The sequence below is a fragment of the Malurus melanocephalus genome, unplaced genomic scaffold, assembly GCF_030028575.1.
Source record: "Malurus melanocephalus ecotype Western Australia unplaced genomic scaffold, MMel_1.1 scaffold_493, whole genome shotgun sequence".
NCBI classification, from domain to species: domain Eukaryota; kingdom Metazoa; phylum Chordata; class Aves; order Passeriformes; family Maluridae; genus Malurus; species Malurus melanocephalus.
Window position 1 is genome coordinate 176143 of NW_026623725.1, and position 25584 is coordinate 201726.

Here is a 25584-nt window from a genome sequence, read left to right on the forward strand (position 1 = left end):
GCTTATTCTGASACTGCTTGTTTCTTCCTATGTGAAGAATTGTATATTCTATATAAAATTTCTCAGCCAGAATGGAAGACGTTTGGGCTTGAATGAAGTCTTGATGTGTATATATTATGGTTATTATGTACATAATCAAAATGATCACATTTGGAAATCAATAGACAACTTTGCATGCCAAAGCGGTTCATTCTGTTGCCTCATTTTCTGATATTATTGTTCTGTTATACTATTACTCCAGTGATTTTTAGTTTGTGTAATTCAGTGACAATTTAACAGTTTCAGAGGACCAAAAGGTTAACCTACCCTAATATACTGGCCAGTGACCTGATAAGCGGACTAGTAAGTCAAGGTGGCTTTTTACCATTTGCTAATTCAAAATATCTCTGAACAAGAMCCCTCAAAACTTGTGACATGGGATCTGGCTCCTGGTTGTTAAGCCTGAGGCTATTTCCTGGATTTTGACCCTGCAAGGTGCATTTCCTGGAAAGCAATCTTTTGTCCAGACATTTTGCTTGTTTAATTCATGATTGTCAAATATTCCAGGACAGTAAAACTACCGTGCAAACTCAGTTAAGAATTCAGTGCAGCCACTGTAGCTCCTCCTATTGAATTTCTCTTTGGATGTACCTGTGGATGTCTGCAGATGTCTTTGGGCATTGCTATACTCAGAAGGGACTGTTTGGTTGCATAAAAACAGGCACTTGCCCTGGCTCTCAAACAGAGGTCAGAAAAAGTCATCTTCTCACAGCAAGTGTGTTTCCCCTACCAAATATCCTCCTCTTCCCCATGCTATTGTGGATTAAGGTCTTGAAGTTTATCCCTGTGACTTGACTTATGATCAGAATTCAGTGTTTTACTGCCATGCTCAATACTTTTTATGAGTGTTCTGTTTTAATAATTATGTAAGTTGACAAATAAACCAAAAATTGTGGACCTCCATAATATAGGCCATTACATTTGGCTTAGCAATGTCTGCCTTCAACCCTGATCTTGTCAAGCAAGAACAATGGAGGATTCTCAGTGCACAGGAAAATACATTCATTTTGTAGGAGCATCTAGTAGTATGTTTCAGAAATCTCCAAATTAAGGAGTTAGAGATTCCTGATCTTAAAATATCTTACAATGATAAAATAGCTTGGTTTAGGCTTCCTGTGGCAAATTTTGTCATGACGCAGTTGTTTAAATACTTGAAAATATTTGCTCTGGGAAAAATACTTTGTGACAGCTGATGGCTTATTTTAATAATAACAAGTTAATGTTTTAGTAACTACCTACTTTTTCGGTTTTAAGGAAGAAAGCTGTCTTAAAAGCTGTTTRGCTTAATTATGTGCCAAAAGTATCACACATCAAACTAGATTGTGATTTTGACAGACAGCTGTGTCACTGCCTAAGATTGTTTGTTCCTTTACACTTACTTTGATTCTGGATTCTGACTGTATACTGTTTAATAACATCACTGACTTCCTTTAATTAGATAACTGCTCTAAACTGTTTGAATACCAACAAAATTAGTTATTGCACCCATGCACAACCCCGCCCCCAAAAAAACCCAGTCAAACCAACCTCTACCCTAACTGCATGCTGTATTGGTTAGAGAAATAGAATTCAAAGACAATGAATACACCTGCAAAAGTAAGACTCCTGTACAGGAGTATGACACACTAAATAGCAACGTGCTGTTAGTAATCTAGAACAAGCTACTAGTTTCTGGTAACAATTCTGAATGCAACATACTAAACTACTATAAATGTTCAGTAGAATGCATGATTTTGCTGAAAGTGATCTGGGAACATTGTTTATAAGCTGTACTGCTATGTCTGAATAAATGTGAAGGAGATTTAGGAGTCTGTTGGTATAAATTTTTTTCTCTTTTAAAGCATCCCTTGAGCAAAGGAGGAAACGGAAAACAAATGTTACAAGATAATGGAAGTAAAATCAAACTAAGAAATTAATGTTAGAGACCGCAAGAGAACTCGGCTGTCAACCTGTTGGTCATAGTGTACAGATTTGAATATGTGCATAACTCAAATGAGCCAAATTCATAACAACTTTGAAATGAGGTGTGTGGTTGGTTTTCACTGTGTAAGACTCTTCAATAAGGTTCACTTCATCTTCCTTACCAGTGTTTTGTACCCTCAGGTCTGAAAGTGTGAATAACAAGTCTGCCACTTGTTACTAGCAGACTRCATGCTTGCAGCAGTTTTTTCTACTTGTCTACCTCAAGTAGGTTTTTTTTGGAAAGGCTACTAAAATAATTCTTAATTATAAAGGTTTTCAGATGGGTTCTTTCTGTATTTATTTTAAAAAATTGTACTTAATGGGACTGAAAAACAGGTTTTTGGAGAACAGTCCTAGCAGAGCTGCTTCCTAGTAGTTTGCTTTCTCTTTTCCAAATGCTACAGGTCCTTTGAGTTTAAGGGTCTATTGAAAGTGCTGTGAAGCCAGCTGATTGTATCCTTTGAGAAGAACAGGCATACAGGAATTTGCTTAGGAAAGTGGGGCAATGGAAACAGASAAGGAATCTCCCAAAATTACCTTCAGAAAGACTGAGTCCCTAAGTGTGGGAGTTTGGGTAATTCATGCTATGTTTTCTTCATGGTGCTGCCTCACTTTTTGTTGCAGATAATTGATCTTCTCAGTCATTTCCCTCCTCGGGGGAAACAGGTATTTCCCTGTTACTAACCTCAGGCTAGAGGATGCTCTGGTCTTCCTTACTGTGCTTTACCTGCATGCTGAATAAGAGAAATTTGTGAGTTGCAGGGTTTAGATTAAAAGTACAGCTAGTTTGTGACTTAGGGTTGGTCTGTGAGCCCCTTCTCAGCTGTATGGTGAAAGAAACTCATTCTGAGCCAAGGTGAGCTGCAGCAGATGTGCAGTGGCACTGGTCCTTTGAAGCTCATTGGAAGCCATGAGCCAAACATGCAAATCTGGATTATTTAAAGACTTTGTGCCATCAGCAGTGATAAAATGCACTAATAAATTCAGCAGGATGCTTGAAGTTTGTCACTTGAGGGGAGTAGCTGATACTGGCCTTCCCAATTCCCTTTCCTCAGAGATACTGTATGCTTTTGATATTGCTGGAAACAAAATAATTGCAAAAGTTGCACACTTGTTACTATGTGTCACTGTATATCAAATGCTTATGGGAAGGAGCTTTATGTGGAAGGAACAAAATATGTCTGACTTTGCTGAGTCAGTGATGATCTGTATTCTGCTTAGGTGGGTAGTCTCCTGACCCTCAGGGTCAGCTGCAGCTGAACTAAATGTAKTAAGCTCTCAGTCCGCACACCATCTTTTGGAAGGAGATATTTAAGCTTATCGAACTAGCCACTAGCGATTGCTGCTGAGGATTTAGAGCTACTTTAGCATAAGACTGACACCTTGCTGTGTATGGCAGTGGTAGTTTATGCTTCAGGCATCTGAGTGCCTGCTGGTTTACTGGGTTAGTTCTGCCAGCCTTGTGCTTTGATAGGGCAGGAGAGTGAAGGCAGTCTCATAGCTGATGCTCAGCACTGAATAGGTTCAGCTGGTTGTGATGAAATTCTTCAAGGCATGGCCTTTCTCTGCCTGGGGGAGTTGTGTCAAAGCTAAATTAGACACCTAGCTTATCTCATAATTTGAATGCTTGCTGAGTAGACTGGAAGCAGAGCTGTCTACAAAGTGCATTAGGATCCACTGATGCTAGTGAAGACTTTAGACCTTTGGTTTATGGGAAATTGAAGAACAAATTTCCTTTTCTGGGTGGCATAGGACTTTCAAATATTATCATGGAGCATGGTTTCGTTTGCATTTTTCCTGAGTTGCTTTTGTTTCCTAATTAATTAATCCATGCACTCAYGTCTTTGTAATCTCAGAAACTTAAAGAGTTATGCACAATAAAGTTCTTCACACATGAAGACTTCAGAAATGAAGCTGTGACTGTTAATTGCACATAGCCAGTTAGTATAGCAATTTTATATAGCCTACCAAAACTGAGAAATTAATTAAATTTACTAAATCTGGTTGGGCCATTGTTTGACAGTCAGGTGAATTTGCTGTTTGGTACAAACAATGTCTGCCCTTCATAGAAAAGTGATGTACCATGCTATTTGTTTAGTGGCAAGTCACTTACATGAAATGGCAGAGTAGATGAGCCTTTCCTTGAGGCAAAATTTAATGCTACCTCAAAGATGGCAGCCACATAGTTCCATGATAAAGGTGCTTCTGGCATTAGCTGAATGTGTGTCCTGTCCCTTAAGACGGCATATCCATACTGCTTGTATGACTTTTTGAGCCTTTCAGATGTCTTGCGRAAAAACTTGTTCAGACAGTAGAAATGCTGCTATTTAAATTATTTTGCTAAGAGGGGAGATCCTTTTCAGATCTTTTGGAGCTTTCTACACCACATGGCTACAAGTAGCCCACTCACAGATTGCAGAGACATGAAATACATGGCTACCATCACAGCTAGTGGGAGGGTGGAAGCTTGGGAACATGGCATGGTGCTCTCTTGCTCCTTGGATCCTGGAGGGGGGCAGATTTCATGTCTAGAAAAAAAAAGGTCTCTTTTTAAAGGTCTTAGAAGTGCATGGAGAAAACAAGAGCAGTGAAAAAAAGAAAAAGGCATTAGTAAATGAAGAAATGCCAAAACTGGAGTGTTGAATATCCCATGAGAGATGGACTTAGAGCAGGACCCAGAATGAAGTACCTGCTCTCAGTGGCTGAGRTGCTGTAAAGAAGGGTAGAAAAGCACACAAGAAATTACCGCTCTGGGCCCAGGATTGCCTGTGTGGCTGTTGCAACAGCAGACTTCCCATATTCTGTTACTTTATTAATGCCCATGGCTTTTCCCACTGCAAAAGGATAAGGGTGGCAGGTGTAAGTTGCAGTGTTAGTGTCACATAATGAGAACTGCTTCAGGACCTCTGTGAGTGGGAGGGTTACACATTGTCACTGCAGCATAGCCATAACTTTGGTCACCTGAGGATGTGACAGACTTGCTGCTTTGTTAGACCTACAAAGTGCGATGATGGGAACATCAGCTTTGTGCATTCTGTCTACTAACACTGCTTTTACAGTCCCTGTGTTAAAGAAACAAACTTTTTTCAGAATTACTCTTCACCCGCTTTATTTGGTATATTTCTGGCAGGCAGGAATTGATGACATTCAAGGGAAGATAACATRGCTTTCAAAATACAGATTTTTAAAGAAGTAAGGCTCTTTAAGGGTTTGAGGATAAGGATGTACTGTGTTCTGGTATTTCCAGAAGGCTTGTGAAAAATCTAAAGATGAAGATTCTTGCACTGTATGGTCACTGGACAAGATGGAGGCTTACTAAATTTTGGTCACAAGAGGACAAAACATATATCTGATTTAGCATCATAGTGTGTGCTCATTGAGATGGGTGACCAGAGCTGAGGATTTTTTTTTTTTTTTACATTCCAGACCATTGCTTGATCAGGATGGTGATTTTGAGGATCATTAATGGATCCTTTACCATGTAATTGTCACTATTTTTATATTACCTGTTTACAGCATACAGACGATTTCGTGGCATTGTTTGTACATAGCAGTAAACTAGTCCAAAACAGCAAGAAAAGCTTTAAAACTTAACCTAAGTTAATTTTACTGCCCTGCTGGTAACGAATCGGTCACATGCAGGATTACTTTACAGGAGTAATTAGGCTTTATCTCGTAGGCATTTCTTAATATTTTTAAGACTAATTTAAATTTCTCTTGAAGTTTTCTGAATACAAAAAAAAAAAAGAGCTGGCAAGAATGGACTGCTGCCCTTTGCCTGAAGCCGCATAAATCTAAAGAGCTTTTTGCACTTCTTTGATATCATAAAGCATGGTCTCTGTCAAAAGCATACTGCTGCTAAAATGAATACTAACAAAAAAGAATATTTTTGGGAAGAAAAAAATGGGGAGTGTTCAAATCAGAATGAAATAATAAATATAAGTTCTGCGGAAAAAAAAGGTGAAAAGATTTGTCAAGACAAGTAATATACCTGTAGGAATAACTGAAGTAATCTGTTGGTTTGCTGTGAGTCAAAATTATTGTCAGAACTGGCCAGGTGGATGCATTGCTTACAGGCATGCACTGAGTTTTAAAGGCAGCAAGTAACTGAAATCAGGAATCCAATTCCATCTCTGTTGGATGAAAATTGGTACCATCTCACTTTACCTTTACTTGAAACTTAGTTGCATATAGTGATGTCATATGCTTCATTTAACACACACCTGTCAGGTTTTGTGACTGGAATACATTTTGTACTTTGGGAATGCCAGTAAACTCTGTTGTAGTCTTATGATACATAATTTTAGTGTGTAGATTGCAGTGCTACCACCCTATATTTTTTTTGAAAGAGTTCACCTTTGTATTGTCGTTTTTGTCAATATGGTTTGATAAATGTTGATGAGAAAAGTGTGGTAAGTTGTTCTGGACTTATTAATGTGAATGTCTGTCAATGGATGACTTTACTACATTCTCAAAAAATTTAAAAAAAAAGCAAAAAAACACTTTTAGGTTTTATATCAAACTATTAATATGACAGATTGGTAAACTTAGTTTACAGCATAATTACCCCAAACTGTGCAGGAGTAAGGGCCTCAGTCATCTTACTCAGGACTCAGTGGATCTGAGGGGGAGGAAAATATTGATGGGCATTGGACAAGCATTTTTTTCTCTCATTTTAAGCAGAAACAGATTTGCCTTCAGCCATCAGCTGCATTAGTCCAAATTTTGGCACCTTCACTCACCTCAAGTTAGATGAGGAAGCTGACACACAGTAAATGCATTTTAGATACCTAAACACACTCTTAAGTATGTGCTGGATGGGACAGAGTCCCGTCTAGAGGTTAAAACCCTTTTTCACTGGAATTATAGTCTTGAATTGGAATAACCTTTTATTGCAAACAGTCCTCTCGAATGTAGCTCTTAGTTTATGGCATCATCACAGAACAGAAAGGAAATGAGGAAAAGGAAGTACAGAGAAGGAAGCTCCAGAGCCTGTGGGTGGAGAAGAGAGAAGCTCCCTCAGTGTTGAGCAGAGCTGTGGACTGCAGAAAAGTGTTTTGAGTGGTTAAAAACTTGATGCTTTCGCATGGTTTTGTCTTGAAGTCTTTGGCTTCTTGTGGAGAAGCCAGCAGTGTAATATGGAATAGGAGACTATGAATGCTTGGTGTTTCAAACACATGGGACACCTGATGCAGTCTTTTAATGATGATCACAGTGGTTTTGTCCTCTGGGGTTTCCCAGTATGTCTCAAAGTCTGATTGTCCTTGAAAATGTTCATAGGTTTTTCTTTTTGCTGTATCAGTCTGTTTGTTGTTGGATCAGTTATACCTATTTATTTACATCAGAAAATGAATGATTAGTTTAAACTTTTCATAGAATAGTTTCCTATTCAGACTATTCTATACAGCATTTTCTGATTTTGTTTCTTAATCCAGCTGGAGTTGAGTTGGATTGAGTGTGAAGAGACCGCAGTTTGGGCAAGGCAGGGCAATAGAGGCCTGTGCAGCATTGATGTCATCACACAATGTCTGCTTGCGTCCTGGGCTCCTGGCAGAGGCTGTGGACCAAGCTGCTTCCTAAGACAAGCTCATGTTCTTCACGCTGTAACAACTCACCCTGAACAATTTTTCCTTGCTGCTACCAAAATAGGAGGGAAATAATGCAGAAATCTGTGTGAACACTGTTAATTTTTAGTCCTACCAAACTGCCCTCAGACTACTGAAATCCTAATTTGTTAGCCATCATTTCAGTAAGAAATAAATCTGGGGTCTTAAAGGAAAGAAACCACCAATGGGATAAATCTGTTACAAGTGTCAATTACAGTAGGCAGCCGCAATCCTTTAGCTGAAGCTCCATAAACCACAGAAGCACAGAATAATTTGGGTTAGAAGGGACCTTTAAATGTCATGTTGTCCAACCTCCCTTCAATGAGCAAGGACAATACCAGTGTTTAGATTCAATGCAGAATCTAGGCCAGTTTTTATTTCAGATAGGTAAGTACATCTGCTTCCCAGGAGATTAGGCTTCAGAATGAAATCAGATTTCTCTTTAAAAACTAAGCAAAAGTCATGACCTTTGCTGAATTTACCATTTATAACACAGAAGCTGTAATAACTGAAACTTGTCATTACAACTCACGGGCATATTTAAGGCTGAAGATCATATGCTAAAAACTTTGTTTTTGCCCTTTCCCTCTTAGTTCTTCATAAATCTTCACTTGTCGCTTCATAAACCAGGCAGTGTGAGATGCTTGCACTAAAACAACAGTATGCCACTGAAGTTATTTAACTTCTATTTGTTCAGTTAGGCACATTATAAACTTATGAAATAGTGACTTGTAAATGCCTACTGCTCTCTATTAGTGTTGTACTTCATTGGCATTCATTCATATTTCTTGTGAAACAGCTGGTGAGTTTCTGTAGCCTGACAAGTAGTGGGAAAGTGTCTCCCACTTAGAAGGTTGACCCTGCAGAGGGACCCTGCAGACAATTTCAGTGTGATACCCAAGTTACTTTCTCAGTTACTTTTACTTTCCATTGTAATAATATTCCATTATAATTGTATTACAGACAACTTCCCCTCCTTTCTCCCCCCARCCCCTGCAATGTTATGTGATGGCCTGAAGCTGTGGAGCATACCCAAACTAAAGTATGCAAAAGCATATTTTATATTTCCAGTATCTTAAGAGATGTAAGCAGGTTAAAAGGCATGACAGCTGAAACATATGGGGACAGCTTTTATCACAACAACCTCTTGGTATGCAGATCTGTCTGGTATTCATTGAACTAATTAGATTAAACAAAGGCTTTCCTGAGATAATCACTTTGCAAGCCCTTTCCTATATTACAGTGCCCAGTTTCAGTGTGTTGTTGAAGGTCAAATGCTAGTACCAGCTAATGCTCAATATCTGAATGCAATATCTGTTCAAGCAGATGCATAAATTAAAATGAATGACACAAGATCTGTAATTGCTCGAGCTTTGACTCTTGAGGTATGAGTTTGCATAAGTGTTTTAAAATTGATTAAGAAAATTGCATTTCCTTATAGGAAAGTAGTGAAGTAAATATTACATGCAAATATAATCACAAGAAAAGCTTGGGAAGAGGTCTAAGGTATGCTAGGTCCTGTGCATGTGGGCCAATTGTGCCACTTTTAAGCTCTGCTGTTCACCCCTTGTCAATGAATAGCTCCTGCAAACTCTGTCTTCAAGGCAGCCTTAATTTTAATGACTGTAGAACAGAGATGATGGTTTTCTTTTAAATAGAGGGAATCACTGAATACTGAATCACTAATTGTGAAATACTTTGACCTGTGAAGGATTTTTTCTAGAGGCCTTGCTGAAGCTTAATTAATGTTCAAGTCTGCTCTGATAGTATCAGCTTTTTGGGGCAGGAAGTTAATGTGGATCTGTGTATGAAGTGTCGTCACAGGAACACATTRAGAAACATGTTGCAGCTTCTAGCTTGGTTAGCACAGAATGTTCTGGTAGCATTAAATAGACAAGTAAGTCTATAGTCTCTTTGTACTTTGGTAAGCATCTCTACATGGAGATTTCTGGTTAGAGCTTTTCCTTTCTCTGGTCCAACTACAGMGTCTTATGAGGTTGTTGAACTTCCGACACTGGCAAAGTTATCAAAACTTTGTTTCGTGGGTTATGTTTTTAAATTATTTTCTTAGTCTGGTAACAAAGCACACTCCCTCAGCAATAAATAGTGATTTGACGTGGTTAGGGAAGTTAAGCCACAGTGCTCCTCATAAGCAGCTGCCATGACATGACGTGTCGGTGAAGTTACTACAGCCAAAGAGCAGCAAGGTCTTCTTGGTGTGATTTACATAAGGGTCTGAATCCTACCCATGAGAGTATGTGTTGCTACTGAAAGATGCCTCTGCAGTTCAAGTTTTTTAGCAACTTGAGTGCGACAAAGAAAAGGTTTTTAAGTTATTCCTAATTTCAGTGATATGTAAACAAAGGATTATCCGAATTTTGATGTGTCTAATGAAAGATAGACTCATCTTAATCATTTTGTGTGCATTGGTTTCAGCTGAATTAATCTTTAAATATGCCGGAAATTCAGCAGTGGTATATAAATGAGTTTTAGCTTGATAACTGTTTCTTGAGTTTAAAATTTGAGATATTAACAGATTAAAAGTTTGAGGTGAGTTGCTTTAAACTGTGGTACTTCAGAGCTCATGCTATTCAGTTATTTCAAATGGCTGATGTGGCAATTGAGAACTGGAACACTGGTCAAAATAAATAAAATATTTCATTATTTTCATTAGTTGAAAAGATAAACACTATTAGATGATCTGTCTAGCATAAAAATACTCTTCTTTTATGCTATTGAATTTTGCTGTTAATAGTTTCATTATGCGTCACTGTTAATATTACAAAAGTGGACAGTTGGAACTTGCTGTAACAGGTAGTGATTGGATGTTGTGAGATTTTGCATCAAAACTGTATTAAGGATATTTCTTAATGAAAGTTTCTTTGCTGATTCATACAGAAAAATCTGTCTTAAACTAAATCCATCCTGTACCTTTATGACAAGAAGCTATTGTGCTTTCTGTTGAAATATCTAGTAAAAATGGGCTACTGAAGCAGATTCTGGTTTGATTTTGTGTAACAGTTAATAATGTTTATGATTTGGAGCAAAACTACACTTGCTCAGGATTGATAATTTGAAGTCTTCACACTGTTCCTTTCAGTTTTCCACAGTATTTTCCTAATATGGATGTGCAAAATGCCGACTAGAGCTGTTCTGTAGATCTGCACTGTTTTTCTAGTGTTAATGCATTCTTATGAAAAGTGCCTGTGAACCCTAAGGGTCCACTGGAATGTTAGGATGCCAGTTAGGATTARTAAAAATTGATATAGGTGCATAGAGGAGCTAGAACTGATGTGGAAGGCACATTAATTTACGATTAAGCAGTGTTACTGTTCTTAAATTTACTTGTATATGAAATCAAGTCTTGCCCACTCAATATGCCTGTGTATGGAGAGCAAGACTCAAAACCTTTTGATGACAAGTGAGTAGTGGCTAGAGCTGTAGCTTTTGCTTTCCTTATCTTTTGGATTTGGATGTTATTTGGGCATCAAATACAAGGCTCCTGCTAGAGGCTTGAACAGAGCTTTTCTTAATTAAAATTGAATCAAGTTGGATGTAATTGGTTGTGGGGCCTTCTGCTTGGTCTATTTTTGCCTAATTAGCAGCTGCAGCATCTTCTCCATAGCTATACAAACTCATTTGCCTGATCTGCTTCTTGTTATACTGTCATAGCTTATGATCAGATGCCAGCTGATAAATCCTCCTGGGCTACCAGCTGGACAACAACATTCAGCTTTTGGGCATAACAATGTGGCATTTCTTTAAAGAAAACTCTTCCATACGTGGTTAGCATGAATCTCTTCACTTGCAGCATCCTCTAGCAGAAGACATTAGTCTTTATCAAAACTACATCCTGCCATGCAGGCTAACACCATGAGCTCTTCAACTGTTGTAACATTTTGTTGCAAGTAACAGACAAAACGATGAAGATCTAAAATAAATTTTTAAAATAAGTACTTTGTTGATATTACAGAATGTTGKAAGTTTTATGCATTCGAATGTTGATTGCTTTATGGTTTTTGTCACTCTCTGGAAAACAGCCATAGACAGTGCTTTTCTCAAAATCTTCTGTGATAGGAAGAGAAGAGCAGTTGTACTTGTAGAAGTTGTAGTTCTGCCAGAGATGAGACTGTCACTCGTGGTTGGATGATATCAGTTCAGGGGCTTACAGTGTCAGTGGTTGTTCTCAGTGCAAATGAAGTACTATGGCATGGTGCTTTAAATGGTAGATTTGGTATAGCTGAAGCTGATTATTTCCAGAGCAGAGATCCARGCCTTTCCTGGAGACCTTAAATTTGTGGTAATTATGTGCTTATACCTTTGCTTCAAGGTACAGACTCARCAGTTCAGCCAAACAGTCCTCTAACCTGTCAGGGCAGTAGCTAGAAATCTTTTCTTTGCTGATGTTTTGCCTTCATAAAGCAGTGCAGTCAGTGATAACCATTTGCCTTTGCTAGGCATATGACACCTGAGGGTCTTGTTGACCTGGAAGTGTCCAAGTTATTGTTCGTCTGAGCCTGGCAGTCATAACGTTTTGCAGGGGAGTATATTGTTAACACATGCTCATCGTGCTCCATCATGTCAATAAAGCTGACTTACATGATCAGACATCTATTTTTGKCACATGGTGAATCTTCACATAGGCATGAAGAGTTTGTGTGTGCACTGYGCTCCTGTGTAGATATATGTGTACGTGCAAGATGTGTCAGCTGGGCAGGGATTATATATAGAATGTCTGTGCAACTTCAGAGTCCTGTTGCTGGATGGTAATTTTTCAGCTACAATGCACTGATAGTCAGACAGAAGAGCTGCTCTCAATTTCCTTATTCCTTCTGTTGGAAGTTAAGTATTATGCAATTTTTCTCCTCTGTTAAAAGAATTAAATGGAGAAAATGTGGAAGGCTGGAGTTGTGATGAAATGGGCTGGAGCGGGGCTGAAACTCTATGGATGTGAAAAATTATATTAAGACCTAGGTCTGCATGAAGAKCTAATCCTACTTAGTGTACAAAAGTACTTAGTGTGGGCTAGCTTAGTGTTGAAGTTGTTTTTCTTGAGGTTTGCACAAATGAATTAATGGCAACACACAGAAGCTTGCTTTAACCAAACTCTGAGCTAAAAGCAGCATTGGAAAGTAGGGATTTTTAACTTAAGCATGTTCTTTGCCCATGTGACGTCACTTGTGGATGGTTCAAGCTCCATTTCCCCGGCAACAGATTTAAATTTAGGTATTTTTAAAGTTGCTGCTTGATGGTRAGCCATATGTACATGTGTAGAAAAATACCAGTGTTAAGGGCAACAGTTGTTATGATTTAAGGAAATGCAACAAATGCAAAGTTGTTTTGGGATGGGAAACATCCTTTTTATCCCTTGTCAGTCTTGCCAGTGGAATGCAAACTAAAAATATAGGATATTAAAAAGAAACTTGTTCTATAACCTCAGTACAAAGAGTAAAGGTTGTCTTAGAATTAATTTGAATGTAGCTGTTATGTAACTGAATGTGTGTTTATTCTCTCCCTAGATTGTACATGCCCTTTGGCTTTGGGGAACAGAACGCGCCATGGGACAACCTCAAAGATATCTCTCCAGATGGAGTCTCTTGCTTGGGTGATGTGTCTGCTCTCCTGACTGTCTTCATACCCAAAGGATTTATTTTCCTTTTGGAAATATTTTAAGTTGAAATCTTGTTCCTTACTGGAAACTGTCTACACTAAAGACTGCATGCATCATGGGTGACATGGCAAACAACTCGGTTGCATATAGTGGCGTGAAAAATGCTGTCAAAGAAGCTAATCATGGAGATTTTGGAGTTACTCTTGCAGAGCTCCGTTCTCTTATGGAACTTCGAGCGTCAGATGCACTGCATAAAATACAGGAATGCTATGGTGATGTACATGGCATCTGTGCAAAGTTGAAAACTTCACCAAATGAAGGTAAGTCAATTTTTACACTCTTATTGAGGAAACTCCATTTAAGAAAAGCCTGAGTCAGCAAGATACTTTTTAAAATAGAACAAAATTTGCAAAAGTATTTTGGTTACCATAACAAAATACTGCTTCTTGGTACTCTAAGGCAGAGATGTTCCATGGTAATAAGTAAGCTAGAGTTTTTCAGTTGGTCTAACTGCATGTGAGATGTTGTATTAATGGTGAAGTTGCACTTTTTTCCAAAGTTCATTGATGTAGGTATGAAGCAACAATGCAACACAGCGATGTTCAACTCACTGTGAAAGCATAATTTTTCTGAATAGTTCATTTGGCCTATAGTTCACAATTCAGATCATGCTGTTGTAGCCTAAGGTTTTAAAAGTCTAATGCAGGGCTTATTAATGCTTCTGTGTGCCTACCTAGTTCTTGCATTTGCTAATGCAGCAATTTTAAAAAGTGGTTACATGTTTTCTATTTGTGCTACATTGAATTGTTGGTAGCAGGGTCTGGTTTTAAAATCTACAGTATTTTTGTAGATTAACCTGCAAAATAACCATCAATATAGCTTGAAGCATTAACAKGTACTGTCACTCTTAGAAGATTTGCACAGTGATGACATGATCTTATTCTCTACAAATAAGCATCTTCTRTGGAGTCTTTGCCATTCTGGACTTAGTGGCATTCTATGAAGTGTGACTACATGATGCTTTTGCTCTCTAGAATTGTTACTCCAAGACAGACTGCATTAATGTGAAGAAATGGGTAAATAAATTTATCAAGTCTCCTTCTTGAGAACCTTACAGAAGTTCTCTTTAAGACCTGGCTGTCTTTTACTAATTTCTGCCAATGTAAATTAGGACTCTTTAGTGTATTTGTGAAAGATGCAAGTCATATTGTGTAAGGTACTGTAGTATCTACATATTGTTGTATTTACAGTAAACTGTAGTTAGATTAAAAATATGTAAAAACATTGACTGAAACTTTTTATGAAGTCCTGCTGTTGAGAATAAGTGACAGTCACCAAAATGAAGATTTTGGCAAATTGTGGAGTCTCTGCACTTAAGGACTCACATAGCTTTTAACCTACGTGGTATCATGTTGGTGGCAGTATAATACCCACTATCTTAATCCTGGAGAGCCATTGCTTTCTGTTCTTTAGAAATGCTATGGAAAGATTTGTCTTCTTGGACCAAGAACAGCCTACTAATGCCGTAAGGTACCTTTGGGTACATCTGCATTTAGCATGTTTTGGCTTGATCTGCTTTTGAAGCCAGACTCCTGAAATTATCAGTATGTGAATTGGGCTCCTCTTATCAAACTGAAAGTAGCCAGCTGACACAGCTGAACTACCAGTGAATGGCAGTAGACCAATTTCAGGATGAAGAAGTTTGTAAATTCTGAGAAGCACAAACTTCTGTTCCTTGGCAGTTGTAGAGTGCATGTGTTTGGAGCACTGCAGCATAGAAGCAGTGTAACACCTCTCAGGTAGGAGCAATRGGCTCTCATTACCCTGTGGACCTGTTGCATACTATTGAGAGGCAGTTTCCTCTCTCAGTGGAAAGGGACATAGTTTTCTGCAATTGGGAATTGAACCGAGAGTTGAATCCTGTTGCACAGTGATCTGCAAGGTTAAAGGTCCATTAGTACCACAAGCTAGGCAGGCATATGACTTTAGACAGTCATGACACATTAAGCACCAAATACTCCATATACTGCAGGATTCACTTTGTTTCTTAATGTAATAAACACACGGGTCAACTCCTGGGAGTGATGAGTGTCAGCATAGTAAAAAATCTAAAGGGCTGGATGCCCTTTCCTGCAGATTGTTTGTGCTGTACTGAGGGCTGTGTGATCAAGGCCTTTCCCTTTGCAAAGGATTTGACATTTAGATGTACACTGCAATGAGTTAAATACAGTCATGGACTTAATAAAAGTGCACCACCTTTTTTTTTAAGTATGAGACAAGCTCATAACCACATGAAAGCTTCAACAGTTGAACATGTTCACTGGCTAGAAAAGCGTAATTAAGATGAGGTAGAACAGTATCCAACAGAGGTGTCATTTTGACTCTGAATCACTACATAAAATTTTAGAGAATCAGTCTCTCTGTCAGGTAAGCTGCTGTAAATTTTTTGGAGGTGGTACTGGAGAGCTCTTCAAAAGGTAGAACTAGCTGTGTGTGCTTTTCTCGAGGTCAAGCTGTAAGTATAAAAAAGGAGATAATACTAATGGGAAAAAATCTAGGCAAGATCTGTGCAGAAAACTGTTATGTGCTGCACTGATGCTAGCTCTCTAAAATCTTGTGTGTATACCTGCAAGGGCCCATGACGCTATTTTCTAATCAGATGCTTTTTTTATGACATGAAACTCTTATCACTATGTAATTACTAGTGGCTTCACAGGAAAAGTACAGGTAGTTCTGACATGGTAGGCAGTGGATGAGTTCAGCTTTTTCAATTTCTTGCTGTGAAGTTGTTGACAATGTAAGGCAATGTCTGTTTTCAGGCAAAATTTGGATCAAACCTGTCTGATTTGAAATGAGAAATGGGAACAGTCCTCTACCAGTATTACTTTAAAAAAGGCCACTGAGTAGATGTTACGGCTTACATGTGTACAAATGTGCAAAATGAATGTTTGACACATTTTTAGTAGCAAAAGTTTGTCTTATCTGGACAGATCGATATTTCCACATGTTTACATAATTTTGATTATGTAGTAACTTATTCCTAATAAAATTTGTATGTGAAGCATTAACTAGTCCCTTGCCTAATATTTTCCAAACTTAACCCCAAATAAATAAATTACCCTAGTTAAGACACATAATGAAGAATATAATGACAGTAGTTCTGACCTCAGGACTGTAGATTGTGAACTGTGAAGTTGCCATCTGTGTGGTAAATGTAGCAAGTTCAGTAGTGATGCATGGTGTATTACAGAGTATACTAAAAATACAAATGGTTTTTGTCTTTGCTAGGCTTATTTACTAATCTTTACTAAGTGGTTCTGATTGTAGCTTAAACTTTACATAGCTTCAYTGGGAAAGGTTTTTCATTCTTCAAAGATCTTTGCCATGTATTTCTGATGTTCTGCACTGTGGTACCCTGCAAAGGGAGGAAGAAAGGGATGTTGCTGACATTATTTACATAAACTTCCAAACTCTGCCATGGTAAAGGGAAGTGGTATTTATTGCAAACTAGCAATACGGCCCAGCCTTTTGGAATGGCCATGCTGTCCTGAGTTTCTGTTGATCCTGCAATTTATAGCTTGGTTTTGAAAATAGTCTTGCCGTGCTCTTAGAGTTGAGAGTGAAGGTAAGCACCTTAAAGCTTGAAATGCAAGAAGTGTAGGGGTATGGCTAATGAGTACAATTGCTCCCTTGTATTAAACCTCCAAAGGCATGAATCAGGGTGAATCAAAGAGTGTTAGAATACATCTAATTTATTAAATACCCAGAGTATGTTTAATTCATTTCACTTTTGAAAAGATCTGCACTTAATTTGCTTTTCAGTTAAGTGATTATATAGCAGTTGTTGGCATTTAAAATTGAGCTTTGCAGTTCAGTAGTCTTTTAAAAGTGTCTTGAAATATGTGACGATTGTGGGAAATGTCTGTCAGAGGTGCCAAATGCCCGCCATACTGTGAAAGCCAGCTGCAGTGTCTACTGTTCTTATTGATTACCTAGCATGTTTGCAATGTCTTTATCATTAAGCAGTTGAGTTAGCTACTAAAGAAATTGCTACTAAGAAAATAGTTGCCTTTGAGCAGGTGCTGTTCATAACCTTGGAGGCAATATGGTCAAAGTATTCAGACCTTTGCTCTGAGCATGACTAGAAGCTTGGCAATTTTGCTTTGAAAAATGAGCCAGTAACTTAATTTTGAGTGGTAGGCTAGTCAGCTGGAAACTTTTAAGATGAGTGTGTGCTCACAGAGGACCTTGAGTGCATGATCTTGCACTGAAGCTACTTGGTGTTCCTTTAGTTTTAAGGTCTTGGCAAGCTCTTGAAACACGCAGTAGCCTTTCCTGTGGGCCCCTCACTCTTGTCTGCTGGTGTCCCTAAAGGATGGCACAGGAATTGAGACAGAGGAGGACTCAAATATGCCATTTAAGACAGAAGATGTCTGCATCATCTACAACATAGAACTAAACATGGGCTCTCTGTGTCAGAGGAGATAGAAAGTGAAGCTTTAGAAGAGCAGATAACTGCCACCRCTTCAGGTGGAAGCAGCATCATAAAGTGGTTGCATCTTTCCTCATGATGCTTGTAGCCCTTCAACAATGTTTAATATTATTTCATATRATAAATTATTATGCAAATATAAGATTTATAACGGTTATCATGGAAATACAAGATTTATAATGGACAGTAAATATCTCATTATAAATGTTACATTACTTTTAGGATCCTAGGRTGTTGTCTCTGAATACAGATTCCCTACAGTGGGAACCAGAGTTGCCCTCATGGGCTGTGGTCTTGCTAAAGCTTTATGGTGCTACTCAGTCTCAGTAGTAGTAACTCTACTAATGATCTTGTCTTGCAAACTTGTTTACAAGAAGGTATGTGTGTTATTATTACTCTGTTTCTATGTCACATTAAGTGACATATTAAGCAGGTAGACCATCAACTTTATTTTGGCAAGGTAAGAATTATAAAATATAGCTAGCTTTTCTACAGTGACTCTGATTTAAGGGTATTACTTACRTAATTATATTTGAGATAGGACATTTTTGGTATTGTTACTGAAATATGGAGTGGGACTTGATTCCATGAGTGGGAAACCTCAGTCACTAAAGTGAGCATGAAATGCATGTAACTGTCACTAACTTTGTCTTATTGTTAAATAGGTTTAAGTGGAAATCCAGCAGATATAGAAAGGAGAGAAGCAGTTTTTGGGAAGAACTTTATACCTCCTAAAAAGCCAAAAACATTTCTTCAGTTAGTATGGGAAGCACTACAGGACGTTACACTAATTATATTAGAAATTGCAGCCGTAGTATCCTTGGGCCTTTCTTTTTACCAGCCTCCAGGAGGAAATGAATCATGTAAGTAAACTTTTTAAAAGGTAGGTATCTACCTTTTTTATACTACTGACTTTTCTGGTTCAACATGCCTATATTGTAAATCTGATGGGAGACAGTAARTCAGTGGAAAAGCAGCTTATTGCCCCTTATTGAGAGCACATTACTAAAACTCTAGCTTGCCTTAAAAGGGCAACATGAGATTTCCTTGGTCATGATCTGGTATTATTCTGACCAAAATAATGCCAAAGGTAAATTGCAAGCAATGGGAACTAAGACTTGGTTTAAATCCAGTCTCTGTGCAAGGGGTTTTTTTTTAGCTTTGCCTCAAATATTTAAGCAATTTATAATTTGCAGTTATGGGCTTTCTCTGGGGAGTCAGCAAGTCTTAAATTTTCCTTGATTTGCAATATGTCACTGGTAACTTTTTAATTTAAGAAATGAAGATATATTTATACTTCCAAGCAGAAAATAGAGAGATCAAGCTCTGAATTGAACTGAATTTTTGCTATGATACTTGGCTTGYTAAGACAATCGTAAAGTGGGATATGTTGAGAAAGCAGAAGGTTGTTAACCAGTCTGGTATTCTTATGCCATCATTTAACAAGATAATACAGACAGGTAACTTCCTCCATATCAACTTCTGTTATGTTCAGTTAAGCAGGGTGATTTAACTTCCTCCAGTTGCTCTAGCTTTCAGGTTCTTTAGCTTCTTTGTATATTTCCCGTATGGAAAATAAAGGTAAAATTGCAGAGAAGGCTAGCACAGAAAATGTGTAGCAGTTATTAGTTATTTATGTTTGCCAAAACTTTTCTTCATTGCTGAAATATCTTTGTGAACTTTCTTAAATCTAAAACCTGTTTTCTGCAGTATGTGGATCAGTAAATGTTGGTGAAGAAGAGGAGGAATCTGAAGCAGGTTGGATTGAAGGAGCAGCAATCCTCCTATCTGTAGTTTGTGTGGTATTAGTAACAGCTTTCAATGACTGGAGTAAAGAGAAACAATTTCGGGGATTGCAGAGCCGTATTGAACAAGAACAGAAATTCACAGTCATCAGAGGTGGCCAAGTCATCCAAATACCAGTAGCTGACATAATTGTTGGAGATATTGCACAAGTGAAATATGGTAAACATATTTTTAAAGTTGAACTTTCTTTTATTTTTAAAAAAGGAACTGCAGTCAACATACCCAGTGATCTCTCGTAGGTGACCTTTTACCAGCTGATGGTGTACTCATTCAAGGAAACGACCTCAAAATTGATGAAAGCTCACTGACTGGAGAATCTGACCATGTTAAGAAATCTCTGGACAGAGATCCTATGCTGCTGTCAGGTGTGTAGTGTTTAACAATTTTTGAAGAAAGTGGTTTGTTTCTGTGGTAACCTGGTTATTTAAAATTTTGAGGTTAAAACTAGCAAACTGYATTTTATCTACTTTGACTCCTACAAGTATCTCAAACCAGTACACGTGAACAAAACTTCGTTGGAGYGATCAGACCCTTAAAACTGACAAACATTTTATGTAGTTGCTTATGGGTTTACTTGCCAGATGGCTTTGGCCGTTAAAGCTTTAGGGGAGCACTGTGGTACATATACGCAGATCACAGTTTCATCAATGACAAGTTTGTGAATTTATTGCCTCAACGTACTTATGTGCTCTGCCATGTAAGTGCTCAAGTCTCAGTGGAAAACCCAATTCAATCTTTCAGGTACACATGTGATGGAAGGCTCTGGAAGAATGGTGGTTACTGCCGTAGGTGTGAACTCCCAGACTGGAATCATCTTTACCTTACTTGGGGCTGGAGGAGATGATGAGGAGAAGGAGAAGGAGAAAGAGAAGAAGGAAAAGAAAAGTAGGCATAATAACCTTAAATACCTTGGTGGGGGAGGAAGGGTGAACTTTTGAATGTTATTGGATGAAAACATACTCTAGTTATCTAAAGCCAGAAATCTTTTAAAAAAACTCATACGTTCTGTAGATTTCAAAGGAAAAAGAAATCAACTTATGTTCTGTGACCTGAGAGTGCACCACTGCTACTGACTCTTGTCACATGGAGTTTTGATTAAATTTCAGATCTGATTGATCAATTGGAGTTTAAAAGTYTGCAATTAGTAGCCAGCCATACATGCCATGTATAAATAGTTAAATTGTCATTTTGTGTAACTTCAAGGTGCATGGATCTAATAGCAAATAGTTGTTTATACCCAGTAAATGTCTAGTTCTGCATGTGAAAGATAGAGAATGCCCCTTATAGGGAGTACTTCAGTAACACCYGAAGGGAAAAAGCTTAGGTCGTTCATATTGCTGACCTTGTCARTATCTGAAGAATATGTAAGACTGATTTTGGTAAAAAATGAGCAGACAGCTTCTTCTGCCGTTTCTTCGGAGCTGAAATTCTGAATGCTCAGAGATACACATGAGGCAAATCCTCAGTGGCACTTTTCTGTTATCTTTATKTTTGGAGGGATGAGGGGCTTTACCTGAGCATATTTTGGAGCCCTTCTGTGAAGAGTGGAATGGACTGTCTTCCTTATTACACGGTGRCTTGTCTAACCTTAGCCTTTCTCCTGAGAATCAAAGCTTTGAAATGTTAAGCAGTAATGTTTTGATACTAGTGCTCATGAGGCATGTTCAGGACTAAGCTTCACAGTGAAAATTTTTCATGAAACTGTTGTGAAGTCTTTTGGATGGGACTAAGTCTGGGGCTTCTTGGCACTAGAACCAAAAAATTTAAATATAAACCAAAATATACTTAATCAGAGGAATATGAGAGAAAGTCATACAGAAATGTGTTTAGAAATCTTAGGGCCTTCAAACTAAATAGGCAATTGTAGAAATGTGTGCTCTGTGCAAGAATCGGGATTGAAGTCTTTTTGTCTTGTCCTAACCCACAAATAGTTTACAACTCTGACCCTTCTTCAAACTTGGAAAAAAAAGCAGTGAGTTTCTTCACAAGTTAGAAAAACTGTTACAAGAATTGAAAGTTTTAAGTTAGCTTCAAGCTCAAGCTGATAGGAAGAGTAAAAGCTGACCTGCAGCACTTGCAGGGATTTGTATGAAGCAGTTGCCATGCTTTGCTCTTCCCCTTACAGAGGAAGGAGAAGGAAACAGACAATACCTGCTGCTGCAGGAGATATGGGGAGGATTATAGCTCTTACTGACATTTTGCCAGTGTATATAATTCTAAAGCAGAAGTCTTTGACAAGTAGTGTTTTGGTGTATCCTAGGATGTGAACACTTGTGGGGTTTTTTTGTCTCCCAGGATAGACAGCTTCCTCTTTCCCTTAAGTTAGGTGCCTAATAAGATTCTCCTTGATAAAACTCAGGTTAAACTAAATTAGCCTCTCTGTGAATGTTAAGGAGATTAAAGGGACTATATTTAGATGGCTATGTGTGGCTTGGTTCAGAGTGATACTCAAGTGTGGAACTTTGCTCTTGTAAGAGGAAGAGGGGAACTAGGAAAGAACAAATACTAAATTAGGAAACAATGATGAGTTCTGAACAAGTGTGAAGGGGCATCTTCTGGATGTCACTTTTTCTCCTGTTCAGCTGTTGTGGGAGTACTTGGGGGAAATCTTATAGGAATCAGATTGCATCTAGAGTAATAGTGTAGTGGAGATACTAAATGTCATGGCAGACAGGCTGCTTGATAAAGTGTTGTTCTTCTATCTGAATACTCTCGTAAATTTCAGTCGACATAATAACCTAAGGCCAAAGGCTTGGTGAATTACCAGTGATACTGAAAATGTGTGGGTTTTATTCTAAGTTCCTCAGTTTTGTACTTTTATTTCAGGCTCTCACAAACAGTGATTATGACTCTTGCTTTCCTTACTTAAAAGTAAAGTTTGGGACTTGCTCAGCCCCAAAAAGAACACATGATATGTTGGTCTTCCAATTACCTTGGATATTTCACTGGTTAAATTCTTTCATGTCCATTTCACTGTCCTTCTTTTTGACCTCTTGTTGAATTCCATTTCTGAACACAGGAAGGAGTGATATTTTGTTATGAGCTTGAGCTGTTCTCACAGTGATGTATGGTATGTTGCCTACAGATTATGCTTACGTTTGTGTAAATAGGGTTAGCACAGATCCAGTAATCCAGTGCTGTACCTCCATTAAGCTTTGCTGTGGATTTATGAATATTTTATACTACAGTAGCTTCTGCAATGTCGTACAAAAGAACTGAATCTCAAAGTGAGATCCTGCAGTTCGTTTACAGAGGTAGTCAGATACTGGGGACAAGCATTGGAAGAGCAGGGCAAGATGAAGACCACTAGAATCACTTCAGTGACACAAATATCTTTCTCAGAAAAATGCATCAGGAAGTCTTTTGAAAAGCTTTCCTCACAAACAGTGTCAACATCTGTAATTTGTGCAAACTTAAACTGTCATGGATTAAGACTGCAGCAGTCTTGTGTGGGATAAGTAAAGTCCAAAAGGTGACGTGAGCTGTTTCTATGAGCTAATTTACATGTTTTACTATTTTTAATTTTTTAATTTACTGTTTATTGTTTTAGAAGAGTAATGTAGTCATTATATAAAAATACACATAAAATAATGAATTCTGCAGAGCCAGCCTAAAACACAAACTGTATTCCTCTCTGACAGGTAAAAAGCAAGATGGAGCTGTTGAAAACCGTAACAAAGGTAAATGCAGGTTGTCTGATTCTTTCTTGCAAGTCTCTGTTTTCTGAGACTGTAGGTAATTGACACAGACATTCCTATAAAAATGTTTATTGAATCCTTAGATCCAAARTGCTTATGGTAAAGATGGTGTAAGTGAATCTGCCCAAAACAAATGCGTCAATGAACCTGGTATTCCAGCACCTATACACCGTACACTGCTTTAAACATTCATGTGTAGTATGGCCTCTCTGGGTACAAGATGATACTCAGTACTATTATATTTAGCGGAGCTGGATATTAAGCTTTTTAAGTATCCTTGATTTGGGAGACTCACCAATGACTAAACCTTTTTTTCATCTTAACTGCTAGCTAAAGCTCAGGATGGTGCAGCCATGGAAATGCAGCCACTGAAGAGTGAGGATGGTGGTGATGGAGATGAGAAAGACAAGAAGAAAGCAAACTTGCCAAAGAAAGAGAAGTCAGTTCTCCAAGGCAAACTCACAAAGCTCGCAGTTCAGATTGGCAAAGCAGGTACAATGTTGATGTCATGTTRAAAGAAGTTGGAATGTGCATAATTTGTGAGGAGATAAATTAATCAAACCACTCAAGGCTGGCTACTTAAGTGCAAAATTGTAATGCATGAAAGTATGCTATTGTGCCTGAGTGTGCTGATGTCCTCTCAGGCTATGTCATGTGAATGGCTTTTATTTTTGCTTGATTTAAATAAATTCAGGCTTTCAAGTGCCAGTTTCTATGAGAGAGAATTCCAGCTTCATAACTTTGGACAACCGTTATGAAAGATCTTTTTAGATTAGGTATGGCATTCAGCAATGTACTGAGAACTGTAAATTGAGTGAAGTGTGGAAAAAGTGGTATGGTCAATCAGATTATCTCTAGTACTTTCAGGGGTTTAGAAATTTCCACTTAACAAATGCCTTGGTGATATGTAACATTTTTATTGATTTCTTTTGCTGTTTCTAAATATTCAGCTGTCTTATCAAAATATTTGGTAACTTGTTGCTGCTTGAAAGTAGACTAAAACAGTAAAGTTCAGTGTAAATTTTAGGCTACATTATCCAGTGTGTAATTCAAATATTTCAGGTTTTATTTTGGTCTATGTAGAATTGTGGAACGATTCAGGGTGGAAGGAATTTTGAGAAGACTTGTAGTCCAGCCTAGAGCTCAAGACAGGCTGACTTTTAGCGTTTGCATCATTAGGCAGTTATGGCCTGAAACAGAGCAATTACACTTTGAGCTGTAGCACTCTGTAGTTGTGCATGGCAATGCTGATTTTTCAGTCAAATTAACAAATTCCTTTATATGTTTACTGTAAACTACTGTCCTTTTCAAACTTTCTATCTTCCAAGAGGGCTTGTTTTCCTTTATGTACTTTTTGACCCATTGTACTTCCCCACACAGCCTTAATACTCATCTACTTCATGTATGGATTTTCCTGTCCTCCTGCTTTGAAACTGCACTGAAGCACTCCACTGAATAAGTCAGCAGTACAATTGGTGAAGGCCTCCTGAATTTTTTCACTTCTTATTCTGCTTAGTCAATTGACTTTACATATTGGTTTGTCCTGTTACTAATTAGCTCTATGCTTTTCAATGAAATTGAAGAAAAAAAGATTTCTAGAAATTTCTAGGTGAAATGCATGAAGAAATACTTCCATTGGAAGCTGGAACACCTCTGAGAAAGACCTTAGTGTTTTGACTTGCTTGTTTAAAACCTTAGTTCTAAACTAGCTTTTGTGAAAGCAGAAATATTTGCACTTACCCACAGTCTGTATTGCCAAATATTTGAGATAATGTTTTAAAACTGTTTATTCTCTTTTTAACAAGGTTTGTTGATGTCTGCAATCACAGTCATTATCCTTGTGCTGTATTTTGTAATTGATACCTTCTGGGTTCAGAAGAGACCTTGGCTTGCTGAATGTACGCCAATTTATATCCAGTATTTTGTGAAGTTCTTCATTATTGGAGTTACAGTCTTGGTGGTGGCAGTACCAGAAGGTCTTCCACTTGCAGTCACTATATCTCTGGCTTACTCTGTTAAGGTAAGTGGGTTCAGGGCAAATCGATTTTAAAGGTAGGTGGGTGTATTCATCACATGTTAAATGCGAACTGAGTTATAGATATATAAAACAGACTGGGAAGAAGCTTTTTTCTTGTTTCCCTGAACTGCATAAGAATTCTCCTGCAGTATTTTATTCATCTCTGAATGAATGCACAATAACAGGGACAGTGAGCATTGCCAGCCTGTTGTCACCAGCTAGAGATGAATGGATTCAGTAGGTAGCCTTATAGCATTTGCTTACAATAAATAGATGCCTTAGAGATTGCAAATAACAAATTCTTCTGTAAATCTGAACTTCTRCTTAGCTGATGTGTTAAGTAATTGCTACAA

At 38.0% G+C, this 25584-nt stretch overlaps 1 protein-coding gene across 1 annotated transcript in view; it reads left to right on the top strand.

Annotated features, from left to right (window-relative positions):
• Positions 1-25584, top strand: part of ATP2B1 (ATPase plasma membrane Ca2+ transporting 1) — a 60240-nt gene that overhangs the window by 12121 nt on the left and 22535 nt on the right. Inside the window, exons 2-9 of the mRNA XM_057381134.1 lie at positions 13127-13538; positions 18376-18573; positions 19421-19675; positions 19756-19881; positions 20258-20401; positions 23158-23196; positions 23545-23706; positions 25020-25234. Of these exons, the coding sequence (XP_057237117.1) occupies positions 13334-13538; positions 18376-18573; positions 19421-19675; positions 19756-19881; positions 20258-20401; positions 23158-23196; positions 23545-23706; positions 25020-25234 (1344 nt within the window). The 5' untranslated portion in view covers positions 13127-13333. The remainder of the gene's footprint in view (positions 1-13126; positions 13539-18375; positions 18574-19420; positions 19676-19755; positions 19882-20257; positions 20402-23157; positions 23197-23544; positions 23707-25019; positions 25235-25584) is intronic.